Here is a 16,164-nt window from a genome sequence, read left to right as displayed (position 1 = left end):
TTCTTCTTGGGGTTAGCCAGCCATGCTAAAACCTGTTGTATTCCTCCAAGCCAGAAGGCAGAGTGCATGAAGCTTTAGTGCACCCTGAGACTTAAAAGAGAGTAGCTAGAGAGAGGAGGAGTCATCTTTTTTTGCCAGTAATGTGAAATTGTGCTAGATTAAACTGTGTATGTACTCACAACTCGCTTACTTGAGGAGCTGCTAGCTCTGAATGGTCAAAAGTAAGGTAAAACAAGTACTTCAACAACCCTGAGAGGTGATGAGTGAAAGCATTTTATATAGGCAGATACTAAGTATAAGGTAAGTGATAGGCACAGATGGGAAATAATAGAGCAGATGTTCATTATTTGACAACAGCACTATAGAATCGCCAGTTAAGTGAAGCTGCTGCCGTATATAAAGGCTTGCAGTATATATTGGTGAGCTTATAACTTGCTAGTGAGTAGTTGGCTATACATATTTTTTGTTTTGATTCTAGATTGAGCAATTAATTTCTAACATATCTAATATGAGACTATTACATTAATCACCCTCATAACTGCATAACTATCAGCTTTCACTCATACTCACAAGAGTTCAGTTTGAAGGGGTAAAACTATCAGAGCTGATTACAAGATGAAAATTTAGATCTTTCTAGAACATCTATCAGCAATTTTAGCAGAGCTGTCCTGCTTTCATAATAAACCAGGTTAACCTGGCATGTCTTAAACCAGCAAACTGATTCAGCATGGCTGTGAAGCCGTTCGTTCTGAAAGTAAGTCAGTAAGTCTTCCTTTTCCTAGTGCTATGTTTTTCAAATTCGCTGTCACCTTCTGTGAGGACTAACGCCTTGTTAATCGCCTCTTGAATTTGCAGAATGAGGTGTATATAGCTAAGAGGAACTTTCACAGGTATTGATCAAAACTAAGCTTCTGGTTTTATGTGCCATGAAGAACATCTGTGAAGTAAAGACACGATATGTTCTCTGCGAGAGGACCAGATCTAGGCTCCTCCATTTACCTAGAATGGTTAATTGCTGTTACCTTTCTGACAATCAGCATGATGAAGAGGCACCTGTAAATTATATTTTAATTGAGTGATTGCTGCACATAAATACAGGTCTTAGAAGAGCTGTCAGATCCTGCTGTCTAGTTGTCCTTTGAGCCTCTGTAGCAGCGTCTTGGCTTTGGCAATGCCTGGGATTGGTGAGATAGTAAATGTGTGGTCATTTATCTACTTGCTCTGCCGAGAAGCATTGATACTAAACCCCCATATTCTGTGTCCATTTCAGGTGACTTTGCTGTGCTGCTTAAAGCAGGTATGACAGTAAAGCAAGCAATCGTGTACAACCTCCTGTCTGCCCTGATGGCTTACCTGGGGATGCTGATAGGCACCGCGGTGGGACAGTACGCTAATGACATCACCCTGTGGATCTTTGCCATCACTGCAGGCATGTTCCTCTACGTGGCACTGGTTGACATGGTAAGATTGTTACGGTCCTCTGTCATTTTTGCATTCCACGCATAAAACTAGGACTCAAAATGGCACCTATGGCAGAACTTTTATTGTTGTAACATAAAATATCTGCAGACAAGAGATGGCTGATTCTGTTCTACAACTTTTTAAAATGTTGCAGGTACTTGGAGAGATGTAGTGAAGTTTTGTAGTTGCTTACCTGGTTGGGCTTCTGCTACTGAAGTCTGCCAGTGACTCCTGTTAAAATATTAGGTTGGTACAAAAGTAATTGCAGTTTTGGACCATGAATTTTAAATCAGTATAACTAGGCTCAAACACATGTTTATTTATCAAAATAGGAACCATTACAATCAACACATTTTTGCCAACAAGAAATAAATTTACTTATTCCTACAGCATAAAAATGCATTGTGGAGATGCGGAGATGCTTGGAGAAGTGGTAGTCAATTGGCGAGAGGTCAGGTGGATATGGCAGATGAAGCAAAACTTCATACCCCAATTCCTTCAACTTTGGAAGCATTGAATGTGCAATGTGCAGTTGGGCACTGACGTTGAGAAGAATTGGTCCCTCTCTGTGACTTTTTTTAGTGCGAGTTATGCTTTTGGTTCAGAGAGCTTTTGGTGGAGTGGCTCCCTGGATTTCAATTGCTTCTTTCACAAGCTACTCTCTCCTAGCACAGACATCCAAAGCAGAGGCGAGCTTCCTCACAGCTGGTATTTTTCTCCTCAGATAGACTAAGTAGCCATCTCCCTATCAGTGGATTCCTGCTTGGGTCGCCTGATGTGGCTACATACTGCTTAGAGAAAAATTCTTATATGGAACTTGAGTTGTGGCTTTGAGCGATGTTCCGGTAGAGATAAACATTTTTCACACCGGTATTGTTTTATATTTAAATACTCAGTGGATCAAATGAATTGTCAGCTTTATGTATCTTTTTTAAGAACAGTATTACAAGACCAGATGGGGAATATCTGGTTTTCTTTGGCAGATTTGATCCTCTAATAATTTGTCATTGTCTGTTGTGCAGTTTTCAGGTACTCTGAATAACCAGCTGTTCAGCCTCTTGAATGAAAAGCAATAGAGACTTGTGCTGTGAACTATCTGAAGTTTCCATTTTGTTCTGTATTATGTTTTTCTCTTCTAAGGATGTCTTGTAGGAATTCCTTCACTTTCTTTATGCTTTCTTGAATTAATTTCTTGGTAAAACATTTTATGTTGTTTCTCTTCTGTATGGGTGGCTTTGTTGAGACACTTGGTAAGATCTAGTTTTACATCTTCCAAGGCTACTGTTATTGGTTGCTTTTGTCAGCACTATTTGACTTTTCTTCATAGGTAAGTAATATGGGGAATACCCAGAGCTTTCAGGATTTTTTATAGCTTCCCATAGAATTTCTCTTGAATTACTTGTTGCTATTATTCCCATACTTAACAGGGAAATGTATGTGAATATGTGTAAGCATATAACATGACAAAGGAAGGGCTAAGTTAATCAGCAAAGTCATTATAAAGGGTATGTTTGTAGCAATGTAATTACTGCAGCAGTAGTCAGAGCTGGTTATTGTCTTTATTTGAGCACGACTTAATTTTAGTTCACTAAAAAAACTTGAAAGAGCAAAACTCAGAGAATGCTGGGTTGGTCTTTATTGTGAGGAACTTAAAGTTCAAGCAAATGTGTGATCCAGTAAAAGCAGGGGAAAAAGATGTCCAAAGGAAAGGCATTTTTAGTTTGTTTTGTAAATATGTGATACCATCATGTTTTATCATACGTAGTGGTTAGGAAGAGTTTTAGTTATGTCTTAATGTATTGTTTTTATAACTGAATCCTGGAGTGTTTATTCCTGAGAATATCATCTTGTAAACTTGTCTGTGTATAAATGGCGCAGATGCGAAATAACTTTCTAAATTGTTTTTGCTTTTAGCTTCCAGAAATGCTTCATGGAGACGGAGATAACGAAGAACATGGTTATTGTCCTGTGGGGCAGTTCATTCTTCAGAATTTAGGCCTGCTTCTGGGATTTGCCATCATGCTGGTGATTGCCCTCTATGAAGATAAAATTGTGCTGGACATCCAGTTTTGACCCAATTCTGGTCACCACTGTGGTGACAGGAACGTGACTGCCTGGCTTTGAGTCTGCACTGTTTCACTGTACGCACATTGCTCAGAGGAAGAGCAGCGGCTTGCACTACTTACACAAGTCGAGTATATTCATTTCCCTGTAGATTAATTCTTTTTTTCTAATTCAAATCAAATAAGATACCCAATGCATCTTCTAAACACAAGTGATTGACAATTAGGAAATAGTAAATAAGATAAAGATATCCAAGTTCAGTGTACTCTACAGGAAGCCCTGCTCAGTTAAGAAAGAAAAAGTCCAGGGAATGATCTGCTCATTTGGGAAAATCCCATTTCATTAGTACATTTCAACAGAACCCAGAAAACATTACAGCTGAAATTCATACCTCTGCAAGGAACCTCAGTGAGCTTTTAGTGCCATGTCTTACATAGCGCACATATATATCTATATATATGTATAGATACACAGAGAGAGAGATATATAGATATGCATGCATATATATATGTGCATGTGTGTGTATATATATTTTTTCATTCTGTGCTGATTCTGCTGCATAGTGGTGACTTGGAAGTGTTAAATCTTACAACAGCACGTGACTGGAAACCACTGTGCTGGTTTACATTTTAAAAAAGAAACCAACACCTAAACACTGTTTAAATTCTTAAAGTATGCGTTAAGCTGCACTCCATCACTATAAACTTCCTGGGTAAGAAGGCAGCTGCTGCAATATACGCTGCAAAGTGCCGTGTTCTGTCAATGATCAGTTTGACGGTGTTTTCCTGACTAAGATTTATTTGATGTTTCTTCCTTGATATTAGTAGGAAAATGCAAAATGCAGTAGAATTAGTGTTAGCCTGGGGAAATCCCTGATGTTGGAGTTCTTGAGCTATTTCTGGTTCTTTTTTACAGATGCTAAACATGTATTGTGTGCCACTTGCAGCATAAACTACTGAAGAATTGTGGCTGTGAATTTGTGCAAACTCTTTTAACAGAAAATCCATATGGGAACTTTGTCATTTTTTTAAACAATTATTTTGAACTGTTTTCTCCTTTTTGTGTTCAAACAATCCAAAGTGCAAGATGCTAGTTATTGAACTGGGGCACAAAGGTTAAATTATGCTCTGTGTATGTAGTACTTGGTAGGTTATTTACAATACTGTAAGATCAGATCAGAATCTGTTCCTACAGTGCCTTGATACCAGGCATTGTAGCACCAGCCCTTTCTGGCAGTAGAGTGTATGTAAGAAGATTTCTACTTCCAGCATAAAGGAGTTCATTTCTATGCTACTTTTTTATAATTTTGGTATTTAAATTAGATTATTAAAAAGCAGGTGTGATAGGTCTCTGGTATGTATCATTTGGAAGGATAGAATGACAATTTGGGCCTTAACTTGCTGGGATCAGCTGTCCTAGATCAGATTGTGCTGATATTGCCAGACACAAGTTAGTTCTTCTTGTACCCATCTCCTTAAAAGAGAGTTGGTGAGGAGTGCAAGTTGATTCTGCAGTACCAGTCCTAAGCATGGTAGGAGCCTTTTTTAAAACACAGAGTTCATCTTCTTTTCTGTGTATGCCAGGTAAAGGCTGTATTTTGACGATGTGGCCTAAGTTTTGTTTGGGTCTGCTTGGTGCCAGTGTAGCTGCTAAGAACGCTGATCCTGACACCTTTAATGCGAGCCAGTTGGTATCTTCATTCCATTTCAAGTTCATGTGTGTCTGCTGTGGCCCTTTCCTTTGTGAAGCTTTGTTGGTCAATGTAATTTTTACTGAGAGCAGCTCATGTATTTTCAAGATATCTGTTGGTTCTTGCCAGTATTTCTCCCTCATGCCAGATCAAGGAACAGTATGAAGGGTCCATCTTTCTTCCAAGAAGGGTGTGGTTTCTTCAGTGAAGAAGCCAAGAGCCGTGAGTTCAGGCACGCAGCCATTGCACGCTCTGAACTCGGGTTTGCTTTGTCATTCTTGAAACACATTTACTCTTGGACCCTAATGAGCAAACACACTGTTGGTAGTTTCAGATTACTGAATGGCTGCACTGTAAAGATCCTGGGTGACGGTTTGTCATAGTGCCCATCTGAGGTCACTGAGTACCATCTTCAAAGAGACTTAACTCACTGGATACCTTCTGAGGATCTAAGTTTAACAACCCATGTTTCCTATGTAATTAACTGACCCTTCATTTTCCTTTTCTGTTAATTCTGTTGAATATAAGGAGGTCAATATGTGGTCAAACTGTTATTTTGTCAAATAATTTTTAAAGGTTATTTCTTTAAATACTTTTCAGATGAAGATTTCTATATTTCAGGTAGTATATTTACTTTTGTATTAGTTGGAATATAGTTATAGCTTAATACACTGCCTCTGGAGGAAAATAGTTCACTTCCTTCCAAGACCATCTTCAGACAAGGGAAAAACATGGTCCTTGAAGGTAGGTACTGTATTATTTTGTTACATATGGGTTGTTTCCTTTTATTTTCTAGTATTTATTACAAGTTATGAAGAGCAGTGTAACAGCTGTGACTTCTCTATGTTTCCACCAGTACTGAATTCCAAATGATTCTCCTGTACACTTTTGAGTCATGTTACAGACAATCTGAATTCCACTACATTCCTACTTGGCTTCAACATTCCATTCTGCTTGAATCCAGAGTCTCATTTAACTTGTATTTGTTGGAGGGCATAAATGTTACTTGTATATTACAATGCTGTCACTGTGTGACATCCCATATGAATTTTGATGTAGATCACATTGCACTCAATCCACTGTGAGTATGCTTAGAAAATATGGTAGTTGCTAGATGCAGTGTGATTTTTTTTATTTTTCTCTTTCTTTCCCTTCCCATTAACAATTGCATCTATGGTTTAAAAATGTGACTATGGTCCTATGAGATAACTTGCTGAGCTATCAGTCTTTTTGTTATAAATAAATCATTTTTTAAAAGTTTTATAAAGCTGGAAATTATCAAATGCTGTTTTGTTCATTGTCAACAGTGTTGTGCTCATTTTATGTATGTTCCTTATAAATAAGGAGCCTTCAGAAAATAAAATTATTCAAGGAACGGACATTTGTGTGGGCTTTTGTAAGGTTTTATTCTACACCTTTATGGTTTAGTATTTGATGGCAAATCTCATGAAAGGCACCAATGCAACATTGTAAATACACTCATTTTGATTCCTCTCTTTAGTGGTATTTCAGGAGCAACATCAATCCCTTCTAAGCAATGGGGAAAATGTACCTCTATCTCCATGGCTGGTGAGAGGTTTATGAGCTCAGTTGACATAATAGCGCCACGCCCCGCCTGATCCAGTGTTCTTGCGGTTTGTCTGACGGGAGAGTCATGGCGATGACAAAGTTGGTGGAATGGCCTGTTGTGGACAGGACTCCTCTTCTCTCACTGGTTTTGTACACTGGGGCCAGGTAGCTTGGGCGCTGGGGAATGTCTGCTCTCTTAGACGGCTTCAGCCAGATCTGCAGGGAAGAGGAAAATAATCCTGTTCATCTCCCTTTAAAAAAACAGCAGGGAAATAGGCTTGGCATGGCCAAAGTATTTTCATGTTGTTGGGTTTTCTGTTTTGTTTCCTTTTTAACAGGTAGCTCTGAAACCCTGTTTCCTGTTTCTTCTTGCTTAGCAGATTGCTTTCTCTCCCTTTTAAAATTAGCAACACCAAACTTCCTCTCACTGTCATTATTAGCAGAGGATTCTCAGCCCCTCTTAGACAGTTTGCTTCTATTTCAACACAAAATAATTTAATTAATTTCTTTTTTAAGAATTACCCTGTTCCTTCCTTCAAGACTAGAATCTAAGCATATCAATTCTACACTATATGTTGGTATGTAATACTAGAAAATGTCACCAAATGAAATATACTGACCACAGGTACTGTGTCATAGAGGACTTTGGGATGAGATTCTCCCAGCTTCTTCGTTTGCCTGTCCCAGCGCGCTCCATCCAAGAACAGTCCCTGAACGTAGACCCCTGAATCGGTTGGGAATGACACCATGTGACACAAAAACTGAAAACGTCTGCTAGCTGAGAGCAGCAGCTAGCGTAACACACTTTGCTAACCATCTTCTGATTGTGTGGGACTTTTTGTCAATTTTATGTGTTCAAGTGATGATCAAATCACTTGGAGTATAACACACTCCTATGCTATGCTACAATTTGTTATGATTACAAGTCTATGAAGATTTATAGTTCCAGTGTCTAGCAATATCATAGTTGTATCCAGCCTTTTTGAGGGACAGAGGTTAAAAATCATTCCAAAGTACAGGACACTATTCGTACAGTTGTCACTATTATAAAGTTTTCTCTACCTACAACATAGTGCCAGATTCAACGTTTCCAAACTTTTGGGGATTTGACCATAGAAGCAGTCTTTCTGTAATTTCTACAACGGAAAGGAAAGTAAACCTGCTGCAACAGAAGCTGCCTGGATGGGGCTTGCCCAGCCAACCTTCCAAGCCCTTCTTTTCACACAAATTCCATCAAACTGAGCCTCAGACAAATATTAAACAGACTATTAAGAATAGTTCCGTTTCAGCTGTGCTTTTTGTCTGAGGAAGGGCAAGCTAACAAATGTATCTGCAAATGGAACCTGAGGTAAGTAATATCTAGTAAAACAGTTTGATAAAAAAATAGGGCTTTTCCCCCTCATGGAGTGGTCCCCTGTTGCACATTATGTATTTTTGTAGGGACAGCAGAAAAGTTGTGTAGGCTATTTTAACTAAATGTTTGGTTTTCCTTGGCTTAGGAAAATGTGCATCTTCAGACACATACGCTAACAGAGTGAAAAAAGAGAGAAAAATTTTAAAAAGGCAGACTAGGTATGACGAAAAAGTTTAATCTGTTGTAGGAAGTTTGGGGTAAGGAATGTCCTCTGTTGGTGGTATTTTATATCTGCACGCTAAGCCAGGAGGTCAGCTCATCCCAGCAGTCCTTAAGGACTTAGTATTTTTTCTCTTCTTGTGGATCTCATGAGCAGCAGTGAGGTTGTGTATGTTTTCCCCCTGAATTAATTAACTTAATTGCATAACTCTGAGTCTACCAATTAATGTTAACTTCTGAATATATCAGCAAAGGCAGATAATTGTGTCATGCATTTACTTACCATCTTCAGGGCCAACTTCATATTCCTTATCTTCCAGCACTTCATAGTCAAAGTCTAGCAGGTCTATTGGAATGGTGTATTTTCTGGCATAGTTCTGCTGTGCACCTGTTAAGAAGGCTTGAGTGAAGAAGAATCCTGAAATCCAGAAGACTGGTGGATTTCCATTTTCATACCACAGCTGTAGCAGCAAAAGAGAGGAGGAGAAAAGAAGAAAACAACTGCCTTTATTATTATTATTAGTAGTAGTAGTAGTAGTAGTATTGAGGGAAGCAAGTATCTTCCAGAAAAACAGCAAAAGTAATTTCTCCCTGTGTGAATCCAGGATTGCCTTTGTCTTTCCTGAAAGCAGTCCAGCTTTGGAGATGGCCACATATTTTTAAACAACTTGTTTAAAATGTCACTAGAGCTGTTTAAAAAACAAATAAACAAACTAAAAAACACCCTCAAAGGAAAAAAAAAATACATAGAAAAATCCCAATGCTGTTGCCTGCAAATACTTAGCTTATGTGAACGACTTGGTCCGAATAAGTCTGTTAAACACGCATCATCTCTATAACCTGAGTGTTCAGTTCTCCTTAACTCCCTGGTTACTGAAGCTGTTCAGCCTTTGCCTTGGTTTCTCTGTGCAAACAACACATTTTTTGCAGGCTGTTTTCTCTCTGGAAGGGTCACATTTCCCTTCCACAGCCAAAGTCACATCCTGTGTGTACAGCGAGTTGAAGATGAGGGATAATTCCCTCATGAGGAGAATGTGGCCTAATTAAACTTCAATTGATTTGGCAGGGTGGGAGGGTTTTTTTGTTTGGAGTTGTTTTTATTAATGGCTTACACTGTGGAGGCCTCTGTAATAAAAATGATTTTCAAAAATGCCAAAATTCATTTGATTTGGTTGTAATATATGGGAAATCTTGCAACAGTGAATATTTACTGCATGCAAGATGACATCTTCTTGACTGTTGCAAACATCAGTTTTGAATCATGTCAGAAAAAAATCTGCTATGATTTTTTGCTGCAGAGAATTACAATGAAGACAACTAATCTAGCTGTCTCTACTAGTAGGTAGTTTTCTGACCAATAAATAAACATCCTCATAGACATCAGCAGTTTTCTGTTTGTATAAGTTTAATTTCTGTCCTGGCTTCTGTTCAAGAAATGGCACTTTCGTTCTTTACACATTGCTGCCCGGATTACTACACTGAGGTGAGTCCAAAAACATAACATCAAGGTTCTCTGGAAATGCAGATTTTCTTAATATCCTTCCAGACCTGAAACTGGATGCTTTTGATTTTTTTTTTTTTTATTTACTTATGATTTTTGTTCCTAGATATTTTGTTTATCTTGGAACCTGTTTTTACAACAGGTAGGGAGTAGGCAACCTGCAATGTGATTGGTTTTCCTCAGTTGATTGAGATTACTAAACCATCAGCATTGTGCTGAGGCCCTATATGTTTAAAGTCAGTTTTGGGAATCTGCAGTCTTACAGGTGGAGGAAGCCCACTGATTCTCCCTAATTCATCCAGCTTTCTTTGCCAGCACTCTACTGAAAGCCTGGTATTTGAGTTAAAGATTTTGTGTTAACATGTTTTAATTAGTTGGCTCACTGGCAAAGAAACTCAACAGTATTTTCCTAAGTTCTGATTTAATTAACTTCATTACTAGCACCAGATCTAGATGCAGTTTAAGAGGCCCTCAGTACATTCACTTCAGGAGGCCAGTTCTGTCAGACAACATTGCTGATGTCCTGCAGCTCCCTTTCAAGAGGTGAAGGGGATGCGGCAACATCTGCTTCATTAGATGCTGCTACGGCTCTACAAAACATGCACAAATGAACTGAACTTTACCTGTTAATTACTCAGGGGAAGTAATTTGTGTGTGTGCTCGCTTGTGGAGAAGTCACCTGACATCGACAGACAAAAATAATAAGCCACACTGAAGAAATCTGTGTAAAGGGGGTGTGCTCACCTGCAAGAACTTCAGTCTGTTCAGGAAGTCAGTCATGTAGCTGCCCAGAGGCTTGAGGCTTGGGTAAGACTTACTCATCCATAGACCTGGAATTTTGCCATTCAGAATGCTGTTGACCACTTCTTCCAGTTCAGCAGACATCACTACTAGCCCCTACAAGAAATTTGGGAGAGGAAGATGTCAAAATGCTTTGCCTAACAGCTGTGCTTTAATGATTAAAAACCAACATAGCTCTTTGTCTGACAGATGCAATGAATTTACTGGCTAAGTCAGACAGGAGCAACACTGAGAAGAAGAATGGGCATCCTGGAGTTCATCAAAAGTGACCGCCGTCTTTGGTCTGATCTGGTAGTTTGGCACTAGACTGGACAGGGAAAAGGTCCATGGCCTCTTTTGGAGAAAACTGCCCATACTGGAATATTCTGCCTTGCCATTCTTCCTCAGGAACATGGTCTTCCCAGAGCTCATGTCAGATTTCATAACTATAAATGCTCTTTTTTCTTATTATTATTTAAAGTTTCCTCAAAACAGTATTGCTGCCAAGTGCTTTATTCTAAAGCAGCAGACTTTTCAGCTTGTACAAGTACAAAAAAAAAAAGTACAAAAGCTTTTTAAAGCTTGGTGGGCTTTAAAAGGGAGAGGGGAGCTGTTTGGTTTTTGTTTTGTTTTTAATGCCTTAGCAGCCTTAAGCTATAGTAGTATAAGTAAAAATTACCCCAAATTACCCAAACTGACTTCTTCCTGCCTTTTTTTTTTTTTTTTTTTTTTTTTGCATAGCTGTACCTTTTGATTCCTACTGAAAACCAGCATTGATTTTAGTCTGTGATGTCTTTACTGGAATCCTCACCAGCAGTAATTTGAGGTGTTGAGGAGATTTGCTTTCAGCTGTAAGAAATTGTGTGAGGTGCTTCAGTCTCTCATGCCAGTGAAGCAGAAAAACAGATGTGAACCTGGTTACCGTTTGTCTTATTTGCTAGCAAAACTGTACTTAACTTTCTGGTTTGGTTTCTCTACAGCAGGCACAACAGTACTTTTATACTCCATTGCACTCCTATCAGTTTTAAGATACAGATCAATAAATCAGTGTGGGATCCAGATTCTTGCGAGTGTTTGATTGACAGACCTGAATCAGACTTCAGGGTCAGTTCCATAAGGGATTTGCGTTGATCACTCGGAGATGGAGTCTGGGCTCTAGGTATCTGCCTTGACAGGTTCTCTTCAACTCACCTTTATTGCTTTCTGGATGTTCACACACGAGTCCCGTATTGTCTGCAACAATTTGTTAAAGCGTCCCATCTCTTGGACAAGCACAGTATTCATGCTTTGAGTATAAGTGGTTGGATATCTTCTCATTGCTGCTTCAATGTCAAAATTTGGAGGAAGTTTGCTCAGGATGTCACCTGTGACTTCATTAACAACTTCATCCGTGGATTTTGCACCACCACCAGATGCTTTACACTAGAGAGAGAAAAAAATTTGGATTTATTTTGAGAAAAAGAAAAAGAACTTAGGACAGCAAGTATTTAAAATGCAGCAAAGTAGAGCTGGTATAAAGGCATTCTTTAAACAATTGTTACAGTTCCAACTCTCTTTCCCTTGTTATTGAAATTAATTTGGTTCAGAATTCCCTATATTATTGCAATAATTTATTACCTTAGAACTAACAAAATCTGGTTTCCTACAGATTTGTATCTTTCTCTTTCTTTCCCCTGCCCTCCCTGAAATCCTGCTTCCACTGCCACAAGATTCTTAAGTGGCACAGTAATTTCACCAGTATGGAGATACAACATAATACAGTACAGGAAAATTTGAAAAAAAAATCTGAACATACTAATGTGGAACAGGAAGTTATGGTAAGATGATGTGTGATGTTTTACGTACCTGTGTAAGAAGAATGTTATCAAATAACAGTTGTGTTTCTGACTGATCCTTGGTAATATCAGCATTTGCGTTCATTCCAAATACCTCTGGGGAAGGATTCCGTGGAAGTGTCTTTGTATACTCAATATAGCTTTCATACTGAAAAAAAACCACAAACAGAACCAACTCTAAATTTAAAAGGAGACAGTGAAAGAGCCAAACAGCCCATGACAGGCTGCCAGCTCTGTGCCAAAACCACTACAGACTTTCCTGGTGTAATGAATACAGTGTGTAAACTAAGAGATAAAAGGAAATACAGGGGCTGACCCTCACAAATTCCTTTGGCCCTTACCCTGAAATCAGGATTGGCTTGGCTTAAATAATTTCTGACATCACTTCTGTTGGAAATACTCCTACAAAATACGATACCCAGTACAGGATGCTGCAGCCCCTTTCTGGGTCCACTGCTTGCCAAGGGTCTGTGAAGGTGTTTTGCTGATGTGGAACATCGTTCTCCCTTGTGATCAATTCAGCTGATTCCTGTGTCCTTTATACCTCCAGTAGATATGCTCAACTCACCCACTTATACCTATTTTATAATGCTTTTAACTTCAGCAGGCTGGGGTTCTGCCTTACTGTCCCCTATGTGCGCTGACTCACACAGAGCAAAGTCAGTTCATCTGATAGTACTTGGGGTGTTTTTTCCCATCATTTCCATTCCTTAGAAGTTGCTGAAACAGGGTCTAATAGAATGTGAGATGAAGCCACAAAAGTGAGCAGCAACAGCAGTAAGCACTGAGGCACCTATCAATGTCAGTAAAGATAGATGTATTTTTTTTTTTTAAATAAGCTGTTAGTAATTCCGTTGTTCAGGATACTTACATCTCCTTCAGGAGGAGCAAAATAGAGGCCACTTGGATCAAATTTATAATCCACATTTGTAATTATTTCCGAGGAAAAGAACATGTTTAGAACACTACGCAGCGTACGCCGATCCCAGTCATCAGTGACTCTGCCACCATAATTACATTCTCCAGTCATATAGCGAAGAGCATCATATGGCACCTCCTGAAAAAAAAGCCGAACCATGATCTGACCTGCAGCCCAGCACTTCTCTGGGCAGCTAAACTGGCATCATTTTACTTTCTTTGGAAGTCATCCAGAACTTTCACTGGAAAGTTTAAAAAGCTGTTATTTGCTTCTGTTGGTTCATGCTTGTACCATCGATCTCCTGATCTTCAAATACTTTAATAATCATCTATCAAGTCCCCCAGCATTGCTCTTTTTGAAGAATAACAGCACCAGAAATTTCCATCGTAATGCAGCTGGAACTCTCTGAGATTTATGAAAAACTTATGGCTATACATAATGTGTGCTGTCACAGGGCCATAGGTGTGCTGATAATTATTTACAGGAAGTCAGGGCAAGAGTGGGTAGTACATTGAGAACTAGGATAAAGCAAACCAGCTGAAAAAAGTACCAAGAACTATGTTTACTGCATATCTGGCAGGAAAAAGAAGCTTCCCTGCCTGCTAGGCACTACATTTGCTTATAAGCTTTGGTCACACTTTGCTGTCCTGCAGGAAAAGAAACACACACCTTCGTAAGTTGCTTTCTCCTGCTGAATCACAACTGACCTACTAACCACACTGAGAACCAAAACCACTCCAGGCTGATGGTGGCTGAAAATAACACCCCCTCCCTTGCCCCCAGCCATCACTGTAACAGATTTTTGCTACAGGGAGTTGCTGAGAAAGCTGGAACATAAAGAAATGTCATGTATTGCCAGCAAATTCCAGAGAGGCTTCTACAAAACATTGCTGAGTTCTGCAAACAGAGACGAAAATGTCATCTGCCAAATTTGCACAAATAGATAAAGGTTGTTATTAATCTGCACCAGTCCAGGGCCTGGTATTATCCCTGTCATTGTGTAAATCATGGTTTGCAATTAAGTATTTTAGCACGGTATTTTACAGCTTGCAGTAACCACCAAGAGCTGAAGCTGCAGCTCATGCCCAGATACAGGGTAAGATTCCAATGAATAAGGCAACTTTATAGAACAAACACTACTCTACTTTGCATGGCAGAACTTCTAAATGGTCATTTGAAAGCCTCCCATGCCAGTTCTATACTGCTCAAGGGACACTGACCACTGACAAACAATATGCTCAGCCCTACTGCAATCAGAGCTTGGTTTCTCACTCCCTGCCCCCTCTGAACTGTTGCTGTGAAGCCCTCAGCCAGCACTGGGAGATGCATGAACAGCCCCAGAAAGCATCAGCAAGGTCCAGTGACCACTGGGAAAGGTTCCTGTACCTCATACTGGTTGAGGAAGATGTGCAGCTGCTGCACGCTGATGCGGAGGTCAGTCTCATTGAATTCGTACGGAATGTTCCAACCCAACGGCCCAAAATTCCGCCTTTCTTGCACCAGTGCATGGAAGAAGCAGAGGCCGTACAGCAACGTCTTGAACTCAGCCTTCAAAACAAATGCATCACCATTAAGAATTCATGGCTGGTTTGAAGTGTTTCATTTTTCTCACCCCCTGTGCAGCAGTGCTTTCTCTGAGTCACTCTAGAGCCATCATTTCCTTCTCCAGTAACACACTGGTTATGAGTCAGGGGCGGCTTTTCTTGACATATGAAGGCTTCAAATTGTCATAAGCATCGGTTCTAAATATTCTCTTAAACCAGCGTGAACCATCAAAGCAATTTCATTTTTAAAGCTATATAACCGCATATATGTGATATACATGACGCATACAATGGTGTGTAAGAAGCATGGACCTATGACTGTTTTTTACAACATTGTTGTATAAAACATTGTTCACACAACTTTTCTGCTTTTTTTTTTTTTTTCTCTTCTCATTAAAAAGAGATTTCAGGCTTTTAATGAAAAACCTCAGGAAGAAACTTTAGGGTTGTTTTTCAACTGAGACCATTTAGTTAAGCATATGACCTCATTTACAAGAACTATATTAATTAAAGAAAAATAAAATACTGTAAACTAAGTTTACAAACAGACATCTAATTATGAAAGAGTGGTTAAGATTTTTCCTAGGTTTTGTTTGTTTGTTTGTTTTTATCTAGAGAACTGTAAGGCATAACACAAAATCTCAATTGAAGGAGACTAGCAATAAAATAAAAATATAATTTACTTCACTATTGCCACTAATCTAAACCAGTTTCACTGCAGTGGACGATAACTATTTAATTTTGGAGGTTTTTTTCCCCTTGGAGCATACAGACACCGTCATCAGGGTCTGCTTCAAATGATTTACAAAGTTCCAATACATTACTAACAGGTTTTCTGCAGCTGTTGAAAAACTCAGGATCAGATATTGGATCCATCAGGTACGAACGAATTATATTGGCCCGTAAACCTTTCGGTGCTTCGTTAGTCATCTTCACTCCATTCTGAAGCACAGACACTGGGAAAGTGGCAGATGGGTAACTGGTGAGCCAAATTCGGAAATCTGGATGGGTTGTATCAGGATTTAGCTCCTACAATAAACACATATTAAAACAGGCAATTGGAACACACAACAGACTTATATATACCTCATATGTTGTTACCATTAAAGCGTTTTTTTTAAGTGGGAAAACATACCAGTCCAAAGTTTAGTTTCTTAAGTGCTTATATGTGATTAAAGTGAAAGTCACAGATATGAATGACAACTTTCCTTCTACGGCTGGTCTATTT

At 39.1% G+C, this 16,164-nt stretch overlaps 2 protein-coding genes across 3 annotated transcripts in view; one reads left to right on the top strand and one right to left on the bottom strand.

Annotated features, from left to right (window-relative positions):
* SLC39A10 (solute carrier family 39 member 10) overlaps positions 1-6,594 on the top strand; it is a 59,871-nt gene extending 53,277 nt beyond the window's left edge. For both annotated transcript variants that reach the window (XM_082056320.1, XM_082056319.1), the window contains exons 9-10: positions 1,271-1,461; positions 3,376-6,594. In XM_082056320.1, coding sequence (XP_081912446.1) covers positions 1,271-1,461; positions 3,376-3,534 — 350 coding nt within the window. In that variant the 3' untranslated portion in view covers positions 3,535-6,594. The remainder of the gene's footprint in view (positions 1-1,270; positions 1,462-3,375) is intronic.
* Positions 6,595-6,793: 199 nt separating this feature from the next.
* Positions 6,794-16,164, bottom strand: part of DNAH7 (dynein axonemal heavy chain 7) — a gene marked incomplete at both ends in the record, with an annotated part of 98,012 nt that continues 88,641 nt past the window's right edge. Inside the window, 9 exons of the mRNA XM_082055980.1 lie at positions 6,794-7,000; positions 7,405-7,508; positions 8,641-8,818; positions 10,603-10,755; positions 11,830-12,060; positions 12,484-12,621; positions 13,345-13,530; positions 14,779-14,940; positions 15,765-15,965. Coding sequence (XP_081912106.1) covers positions 6,794-7,000; positions 7,405-7,508; positions 8,641-8,818; positions 10,603-10,755; positions 11,830-12,060; positions 12,484-12,621; positions 13,345-13,530; positions 14,779-14,940; positions 15,765-15,965 — 1,560 coding nt within the window. The remainder of the gene's footprint in view (positions 7,001-7,404; positions 7,509-8,640; positions 8,819-10,602; positions 10,756-11,829; positions 12,061-12,483; positions 12,622-13,344; positions 13,531-14,778; positions 14,941-15,764; positions 15,966-16,164) is intronic.

This window comes from Streptopelia decaocto (genome assembly GCF_964273445.1).
Source record: "Streptopelia decaocto genome assembly, chromosome: 6".
Taxonomy (NCBI): domain Eukaryota; kingdom Metazoa; phylum Chordata; class Aves; order Columbiformes; family Columbidae; genus Streptopelia; species Streptopelia decaocto.
This window is presented reverse-complemented; position numbering and strand designations above follow the sequence as displayed.